This window comes from Erigeron canadensis, chromosome 3 (genome assembly GCF_010389155.1).
Source record: "Erigeron canadensis isolate Cc75 chromosome 3, C_canadensis_v1, whole genome shotgun sequence".
NCBI classification, from domain to species: domain Eukaryota; kingdom Viridiplantae; phylum Streptophyta; class Magnoliopsida; order Asterales; family Asteraceae; genus Erigeron; species Erigeron canadensis.
Window position 1 is genome coordinate 45,644,326 of NC_057763.1, and position 9,747 is coordinate 45,654,072.

Sequence of the window (9,747 nt, forward strand, 5' to 3'; positions counted from 1 at the left end):
ACAACAAAATCATTTTCCATAATGATAACATAAGAAGGGAGGTTGTATCTTGGTTGTTACAAAAAAAACTCCTTGATGGTTTATGACGATGAATACCCACCAACTTAAACTATACCCCTCATATTTTTTCAAAGATAAAGGTTGATACTTTTACAGTCTCTTTATTGTGTTGATGCTACCTATTGATCAATGCAATTTAATTTGAGAAATAATATACAGGTTATGGTGTAACGTGGAACTCGTTATATCGTTTCGTCATTTAGTGTGTCTTTGAACTCGCAATTATCATTTTATTGCGTCTTGAAAGAGTGATTATATCGAATGATCGATTATGAAAAGTTGTTAGCTTAAGATTAGGTGCAAACTGTTATAGAGAAAACCAAAGTACTTATTACACCTCCTCTACAACTACATTTCAAAACTTTCCATCTACATCCTCTTATACCTTCCGTTCAATAGCCAAATCTTCTAGATTATGTAATCTTTTTCATCACCATCTTTTCTACACCTATTAATAAATCGAGGCATTATGTAATCTAGATTTTGGATGAAAAGTTCAAAAATGAGATTGTCCATGTTTACTACAAATGGTTCTTTAAGTCACTGATGAAGGAAGTGGTTTGATGGATGAAATAAAAAAAGAAAGTATAAATTCAGTTTTTTTTTTTCATTGGAAATATTCAAAAGAGGTGCCTTTTTCATATTGTGTTGTGTTTGGGGTGAATGAGAAAAGAAAAGAGATTGGATATAAGGGATGAACTGCTGCTACATGTAGAGAAGATAGCTAGGACAGATGGTGGGTTCTGATTGGCTATGTGAAATCCGTGGACTTTATAATCTGAAACACGGGTATAGTGTTTAAATTGGTAGGTTTTCAAAAAGGAGTCTAATTTATAAAATGCCCTCTTTTATATGTTTCTTTTAGTAATTAACCCTTTATATATATATATATATATATATTAGTTTTGGAGTAAAAAAGGTAAAATAAATAAAATAAATAAAATTGGTGGAAGAAACATCAATGCCACATGTCTAAGATCCCCCCACCCCTATTTTTCCTAACAAAACATTAATGCTTACATGGTGCCACATGACAGATATCCCACACCCCTAAATATGTCTCACTCCTTTTAGCCTAAGATTAAAACAATAGATTAGAATATTCGCATGCAGAATATGTGAGAAAATTATAGATGGGGAACAAGAAACTCCGAAAGATGACGTGTGAGAACAAGGAAAAGAAAACAGATGGGACAAAAATAACCCAAAAAATATACAACTAAGCATTTTTAATTGGTGCCAAAACGTCATTTTTATAACAGAAGCAACGGCCCCGAAAACAAAACGTAGATTAGTATGAGATAGAATTGGCCATTTAGATTTTAATTGCAAATGGCAGTATTTGACTCGTCTTAAGATAAAGCAGCCACATTTGAACACAATCAGCCAAATATTTTTTCAAAAATGTGCATATTTAGATAGAATTCAACGGGAAAGGCTTTTAAAAGAAGTTGTCAAGGACTACAGACTTGTACCTTTCATTTAAACTGCATCTTCATTGCAGGTCATGTGTAAGAGACTGATAATTGATCTAGTGGTGAAAGCTTTGAAAGCATCAATACAATTAAGCTGCATAGCTCCAATTTTAGTAACATAGGTTCTCAAGGGTGCAATAAAATAAAACAAGAATGATCCAAACTTTCGTTCTTGAACCTGTAAATAAAAAGAATTTATGGTTAGACGAACAACGACCTATGATGCACCGAAACTTCAAACAGGTAGCCGTACCCGTTTCAGAAACTCCATGGAAACGTTTCCGCGTACAAAACACGTGTGAAACTTTTCCTTGAATTTTCCATAGATACCGAAATTTTTTTTTTAAAGTTTCATACTGAGTCTAATTAATATTAGAGTTTAATAGACTTTTCGTATTCCAAACAGACTATATTATATACAATTTTATCAACATTCAATTTTTTTTATTTCAAAACCAATTATTAAAAACTAAACATCCGATGAGTGATCATTGATCAAGCACATATTATACAACTATACATACAGTTATACATAATATCTGAAGTCTCAAGTCTCTCTATAAAAAATTGATATATTTTAAATTTGTATGTTTTTTTGTTGCCATACCCGTATCTTGCAATTTTTAGTTTTGCCGTTTCCCGTTCCCGTATTGTTCCCATACCCCTTTGCCGTATCCGTTTCAGTGCTACATAGCCAACGACTTAACCAATGGGCAATGGCCCATAGGCTATGTTAGCAACCAACAAAGTAATATGCATCCCAATGTGAGATAGAGAGAATTGCAGCTTTCTAAAAATTCCAGGAATTCTGAGATTCTAAAGATCAGAAGATATAATATTGCATTTGTATAAATCTACCAATGTAACACCAAAACAATGAAGGAACCAAGTACTAAAAGATGCAACATCATCTTATAATCTTAATTTTGTGTTGGTGTGAATCAATATTAGTTATAACGATAAAAAGCCTCTTTTACGAAACGATAAAAAGACTCTTTTACGAAACAGAGAACAAAATCAAATAACAGAAACTCACATAACTAGTGAGCAATACCACCTAGTGACGGTTAGTATTCAGAGGTTGTTGCTGATAAAAGTGAGGTGCAGCCTCACGTAACCAAGAAGGATCAATAGAGATGACATTGCGCATGTACTGACGATCAGTTGACACTAGCGAATGATATACAACCCATTTTGGGTTCACCCTGCACCACAAAAGGTTTATGTTAACAAATAGCCTACTCAAACAAATTTTTTACATCTCAATGAATGTCACCATGAATGGGTTACATAATTCATCTGCAAAAGGCAATTTTTTTTTATAGTTTCCATATATAAATAGCTAAAAGTGTTGGAGAGCAATGAGCATTAGTAAATTATTTCTATAGTAAAAACTTTAGTCATCTCCTTCATAATAATAGATTATCATGGTTGCAATAATATAGTTCTAGTGACCATAAAAAGGGTAATGGGGGGAACCCTAGCCCCGGTACCACAATTAGATACCCATCGACTAAACCCGTATGAGCCATATGATACCGGTACAATACCTCCATCCTAATCCCCACATGATCTGGGCACCCCGAAGGATCGCACCCGCGTCTTTAGAACTTCACATGTGGGCCTAAGCTTCATTGGTAAAGGCCTAAAGGATACCTTAAAGCAACTGTTTTTTGTGCCAGGCGGGGATCGAACTTGGGACCTTAACTGCTTTTAAATTTCTAAATATATAGAAAAAATATTTGCCGGGTCGACCTATCCTGACTTGACCTGTACAAAAGTAACTCAAATTGACTTGAGCCCATTTTGACCTCTTATCAGACCCTAGTTTTGCCACCTCTAAGAAAATGGCATCAGCATAAAATAATTTGTCCAAAATTGATTTACTCGCAAGGACAATTAACAGAAGTTCTGTGTAAATGGACTATCCTGAACAATACGGATGTCGGAATTAATGACCTCTACCCTAAGCTTGATTTGCTGACAAGAACCATAAAAAAGAATTCTTCTGTGTAAAAGGGCTAACCTGAACAATACAGATGATGGATGGATGTAAACTTCTTGTGAGCTCCTGACAGTCTTATACGTCCCATTATGACTGTATGGCTTCACAAATGAATAACCAACTTAGAGTTGTCATCAACGAGAATGAACTAACAGACATAAATGCATTATATCATAGACTAGTCAAATTTACTACTCACCTCTAAACGACATGCATTAGCAAAAAATCCAGCAGTCACCGCCCTTCGTAGTACCTAAAACAGCAAAAAAAGAAGCTATTTAAACAACATGCATTACTATGATACAATTATTAGCCACGAAGAGTGTCAAAAAAAAAAAAATACCTGCATATCATTTTCACATGATTTTAAGGATAACCCTAGTCTCTGTGCTATTTTTCTTAGCTGTTCTCTAACTTCCATTACTTTTTTCTGAAAAGATGAAATAAAACTATATAAAATAAGGTATAACCCACCAATCAATTCTCCTTCTAGCTATCACTTTAGTAAATGTCATACTGAAAGTGAGAGCTTACCATTGCCTGGTAATTGATACAGTTTCTGTGACACCATTTAGAAGATTTATTTGACTGGAGAAATCCCTTGTATACATTGAGGAAGGTCACGTGATCACCCTTCAAAGATCAATGCAAAAGTTTAAATATTAACAGTGTTAGTGGAAATGAAAAATATCAGATAGTAAATTAGAGTAATCTCTAAAGCAAAGATATTGTGCATATGAGTATATGACATACCTCTGCTGCCGCAAACCTCAATTTGGCTTCATCCAGCTCCCTCTGCCCCTTAACTGAGATCCATATTGACTGTGAAAAGCCATAAATTAGTAAATAGTATAAGATCAATCTATTAAAAAAAAAAAAACTGAACTCGGAACAGACTGAAAATAAAATTTGAAAACCCAAATTTACACTTACAGTAACTTGGCAAGTTATTAAATAAAGAAAAAAAGACACAGCAAGATTAAAAACACCTGAACTGACAGGATAGCAGACACTGTGATGATTTCCTCGGAGCATCCAAGTTGGTCGGAAGCTATGATCATCTTTGATATCATGGGATCCTAACAAGCAGCATATGATATACATAAATAAATGAATTCATAGAGAAAAAGGCATGCTACAAAATATAAGTGGTAACATACCAATGGTAGCTCTGCAACTTGGAATCCCACTGGTGAAGTAAGTTTAGCATCATCATCAAGAACTCCGAGCGAATAAAGTACTTCAAGAGCCCTAACCATTGCTTCAGGTGATGGTGATGCTGGCCAATCGAACCCTAAGATGTTATCAATACCTAACGCTTTTAACTGTGATTAATAAACAACTGTAAGAATCTGAAACGATAGAGAACAGTACAAAAAAACAAAACAAAAAACATACTTGAGGTTCAACTAACAAATATGAAAAAAAGTCCGTATGTATATTTAAAATTTAAAGTTGTTTTCATGTGTGCGTACATTCATACCTGAATCACACTAGAAACAAGGTTTGATCTTTGCATCTCAGGAATCCCATGTGAAGACATCTCATTGACAAAATAATCTTCTGTATAAAGCCTTATTATGATACATACGTTACACAAAGATATACCAACAGAACTTATCAGTTTCAGAATGCTTCCATCAAAAATCTGAGCATTATTCAATACAAATATATTGCCATTTTGGTCATTTATGTACCTGTAACACTTTCCAGGCCGTACACGGCCAGCCCTCCCAGCCCTTTGCCTAGCAGATGCTTTAGATATTGGTGCCACTACAAGATTCTCTATATCGGTAATCTGTTAAGCAATAAATTATATGCATTGGAGGTCAATCATTTAACATGAGAAAAACCAAACAGAACAAACTTAGCCATTATGCTGAGTAATACCGGGTTGTAGAACCGCTGTTTTGAGAAACCACTGTCAACAACATAAACAATGCCCTGCTCCACAATTGAAATTAAAAAGTAATAAGAACATAAATTCAATTCATTGCTTATGTTCAACAAACACCATTACTCAAAGTACCTCCAACGTAAGGGATGTCTCTGCTATATTTGTTGATATTACCACCTTCCTTTTACCTCGAGGGGAAGGAGAAAACACCAAGTCCTAGAAAATTTCCCAGCCAAATATAATTTTTTAATACAAATAAACCAGCCATGAAAAAAAAAAAAAAAGAGTAGATATGTAACCTGATCCGCACGAGTGAGTCCCGAGTACAAAGGCAAAACAATCAGCCCTGAAACTTGATCCAAAATTGTGTCATAATAAAGCAACAAAAGAGACTAATGAACTACAAAACATTAAACTAACAGGCAGTAAGATCAACAAATAATAAACCCTCTGGCATACCTAAAGATGACTTGCCACTATTTAATGCCTCTTCTGTGATCATTTGAACTGCAGTATCGATCTCATCTTGCCCAGTTAAAAAGACAAGAATATCTCCCATTGGCTCCTACAAGTTCAAACATTAAATAACGATTGCATAAGTTAAATGATCACAGATATGTACAAATTTATGTTCCTGCTTGTAGTTTCAAACATTGCTTATGAGCTATAGGGTACCTTGTCATGTATTGACATCACTGTAGAAACAGTAGCTTGGAGATAATCTGAAACAGGCTCCTCGGAGTAGAAAATCTCTACATTAAATCCTCTACCCTGAAATCAAATCTGTTTGTAAATAAGTGAACAAAAAACTGTGGCACAAGCTTATTTCATATTTATTGATACACGAACTTGCTGATATACATACCTCAACAGACAAAATAGCAGGTTCTGTCTGCAGTCCATGATCTTCTCCTTCCGATCGAGGCCGTCTTTTCCTGATAAATATACAAATATACAATCAGACAAACAGCTGTTACAAAACAGGATGCATGAGATAGTGTCCGAATATGTTCTGCCGCTTGAAGTAGCAATGTTCAGACAATCAGCGTCTAGATGTTTGGAAGATTCCAATTACTTATGGGACTAACAGATCAAATAATTAAAACTGGCAATCTTACATATTATTGAATTACATAAACAGTAAGTGTTAGAAATATTTTTAACTATAACTGAAAGTTTTCAAGAACTATTAATTGGCAGATTATTTTCAGAAGCTATCACATGTAGTTCCAATAACTACATTTTTCTAATAGTATCAATACAAGTATACAACCAAAAATGTCACTAAGATAGATATAGCAATAAGTAATCCTAACATATTTCTTGAATAACCAGCTATACTCTGCAGCAAGCATGAAACTGATTATTTTACCCCTAAACAACCAGATGACCCATTTTAGAATGCATGTCAAAAGTTTCAAAGCACCTCCATCATTCTAACAACAGATAAAACTAGTCCACCTACAAGAACATTATGCTAATAAGAGTACCTGGTCTCGAAAAAAGCAGCCATTGATTTTGCTTCAATAGTGGCCGATGCTATAATCAGGCGCAACTCAGGCCTACGTCGTTGTATCTGGAAAATAAACAATTAGTAACAGTATCATAAGCAAAAGTTGTTAACACGTTTGTTTAGAGTACTGACGATCATTCAAAAACATATGTTGAATCTTCATGTGATACTGATACCTTTTTCAGAAGACCCAACAATATGTCTGTTGAAAGGGATCTCTCGTGAGCTTCATCTACCATAATTACACTAAAACACATTATTTTAATTTTACATATAAACTAATAACGTGAGCAGATATTAAAGTGACTATCCATAACAAGTACCTGTACATGCTTAAAAGAGGGTCATCCATCATTTCTCTGAGTAATACTCCATCCGTGAGAAACTTGATCCTAGTCAAGTCCTGCATCGTCACAAAGATAGATATAAACTAATCTTGACCTTTCAAGAATCAATGTGAAATCTACTATCCAAAACTTGATATTTTATTCTTTCTTAACTTCATTCCACAGACAAGCACATGGTAATAATGATCAGGGTATATAATAAAGTCTTACTGAATTTGTCACATCCTCAAATCGGATAGTATAACCAACTTCCTCCCCAAGGTTAACTCTCATTTCTTCGGCCAACCTAGCAGCAACACTCTGAAAACATGTTCCCGATACAAACTCATAACCACATGTTATTTTAGTGCGCAAACCTGAAACAGTATTAAATGATAAAATTGATCATCAACGAAAAAAGAATTCGATGAGGTGTTACCTGCACAGCCAACCGTCTTGGTTGAGTGCATGCAATAACGCGCCCGCCATCAGCCCAGCCTGCTTCCTTAAGGTACTGCAAGATTACATAAGATAACTTACAATACAGCCTAGATAATGTACTAATGATGCTTAGTTGGTATTGTATAGCAATGGATTGACTCCACGTAATGCGTTCCACTGAAAACATAGATACATATTAAATAAGACTTTCAACTACTAAAAATCAATAGTTATCGGGTTAAAAATCACAAAGAGCTACATGCTCCTCAAGTAACCAGCCATTTTTCTATTTGAGCTCGATTATAGCATTTTTGAGTATATACACTCAATAAACACCATCCAACAACTACAAGAAAAATCATACATCGGAGTTGTAGTTCTTTTAGATAGTATACAATAGCAATACTAATGTGTACCCTCGAATCAAAAGTATTAATAGCTAATGAGTTAGAACTATCATTGTATCAGGTTTATATAAACTGAACATGGTAATCCAATATTAAATCCTTATCCTCGGTTCCTTTTTTATAATATTCGAACGTGTTTCACTCTGTTAACCTAGGTATCCAACCCGCTTTGTGTGCTGACTAATCCCACGGCTACCACTCGCAATGCATTAAACAATGTGATACGCCTCATCGGTTACCGATTTCAAAAGTTCACTTGATCCTCTGTTTACAACTATCAAAACCCTAAATATATAGATTTAACCTTTCAGTTGTAAAAAGAAAACTTAAAGAGCATCATCTCAACAACTCTCAATTATAATATATATATATATATATAAAGTGAGTGAGCGAGTAACCTGAGGGATTTGAGTGGTTTTACCACTGCCAGTTTCACCAACAATGATAGTAGTGGAATGAGTTTCCACTAGATACAATATAGATTCCCTGTATCTATACACTGGTAATCTCTCCCTCTGTTTCTCTATATTATATCTGCAATTTCATTCACGTATATAATATTAATATTTAGGGTTTCTATAGATAAATTTAGCGCCACAAATAAAATAAAATTGAAAGAGTGATATTAGATTAGATTACGTGGATGATGAGGGAGCGGCAGAGTAGAATAGAACGCCGCCTTCTTCGTCGTCGAGTAGCCGTGGTTTCGCTGTTCCTGGCTTCCAAAACTGCGCCATTTTTTACAATTTTTTTTTTCTTTTTTTGTACAATTGATTGATGGATACGGAGAATTATACTTCCGTTTTTGTAACCGCACTTTGGCGAAACAGCTATATTGTACGAGTATTGTATACAAGCCACAGCCAGTGATAAGTCGGTGACACCACTATTTCTGACTTTTCTACAAGACTACTCTTCTAATTTGACCGGTTTAACTTTATAATCCCTGAGCGGGGTATAACGGAGGTAAGCTGTAGACAGTCTTACCTCTACACAAAGGTAGAGAGGCTGCTTTCATAGGGACCTCCGGCCACAAAAAAGTGCATGACGGAAAATGAGAAATGTTTAAAAATGTTTAGAAAATCATACCTGTCTACCGAGAAACTGAAAAGCAGAAATACCTGTCCACTGGGTCCGGCTACTATGCGGGTCGAACGTTTATCAATCATGCGTCCTACCGATATCTTAGAAACATGTTTGACAGTACAAATACCAAAACGAAAGCAACCATATTGGGCATATTAAACAACATAAAAGGAGCAAACTACTACCTGACTCGAACAAGTAGTGGGAAACAACCAAGACAAACATACATATAAATAAGAAATGACAAAACCTGGAAAGATCCCGATTGAGCCAAGGCAGTAACTACTTCTAAACAACCTATGGAGAAAGGACCTTATGTCGCCTAGCTATCCTAATCCTAATCCTCTCACCCGCTCTTCCAAACCCTTAAACTAGTCCTAAACCCCTAGTCCTCTAGATAAACTCTCATTGGTCATGTCCTCCAACAGCCATTTTGGGGGAAACAAACACAAGAGTAACCTCCCCCCTCGGTTCAGACCTCTCGAGACTCAAGGCCAAAAACTCCTACGAAAGGTCACAGAGAATCAAAGTCTAAAT

The 9,747-nt window shown here is 35.2% G+C and overlaps 1 protein-coding gene across 7 annotated transcripts; it reads right to left on the reverse strand.

Annotated features, from left to right (window-relative positions):
* Positions 1–424: 424 nt before the first annotated feature.
* LOC122593815 (probable pre-mRNA-splicing factor ATP-dependent RNA helicase DEAH9) lies at positions 425–9,000 on the reverse strand. Of its 7 annotated transcripts, XR_006322880.1 has the most exons (26): positions 8,764–9,000; positions 8,523–8,658; positions 7,716–7,790; positions 7,508–7,597; positions 7,274–7,353; positions 7,127–7,196; positions 6,928–7,013; positions 6,303–6,372; positions 6,113–6,208; positions 5,897–6,002; positions 5,737–5,789; positions 5,570–5,653; positions 5,431–5,484; positions 5,238–5,338; positions 5,024–5,114; positions 4,701–4,865; positions 4,530–4,619; positions 4,294–4,362; positions 4,075–4,173; positions 3,884–3,970; positions 3,740–3,793; positions 3,562–3,641; positions 2,572–2,740; positions 1,536–1,713; positions 1,081–1,135; positions 425–508 (listed from the first exon to the last, which is right to left on the reverse strand). XR_006322880.1 is itself a non-coding variant. In XM_043766266.1 (24 exons), exons 1-23 carry the CDS (start codon positions 8,859–8,861, stop codon positions 2,593–2,595), a joined length of 2,082 nt encoding a protein of 693 aa, XP_043622201.1. In that variant the 5' UTR covers positions 8,862–9,000; the 3' UTR covers positions 1,413–1,713; positions 2,572–2,592. The 7 variants fall into 7 exon arrangements, 4 of the variants coding, with proteins under 4 accessions (XP_043622201.1, XP_043622202.1, XP_043622200.1 ...); XR_006322881.1 differs by lacking the exon at positions 1,081–1,135 and having other exon boundaries at positions 494–508; XR_006322879.1 differs by lacking the exon at positions 425–508 and having other exon boundaries at positions 990–1,135.
* Positions 9,001–9,747: the final 747 nt, after the last annotated feature.

Bases quoted from the DNA above. Each gene is read 5' to 3' on its own strand.
- LOC122593815 (XM_043766266.1), bottom strand. From the start codon at position 8,861: ATGGCGCAGTTTTGGAAGCCAGGAACAGCGAAACCACGGCTACTCGAC. The intron at 5,115-5,237 runs GTACATAAATGA...TATCATAATAAG, and splicing joins CGGCCTGGAAAGTGTTACAG to GCTTTATACAGAAGATTATT. The intron at 4,620-4,700 runs GTATGTTACCAC...GCTGCTTGTTAG, and splicing joins AAGTTGCAGAGCTACCATTG to GATCCCATGATATCAAAGAT.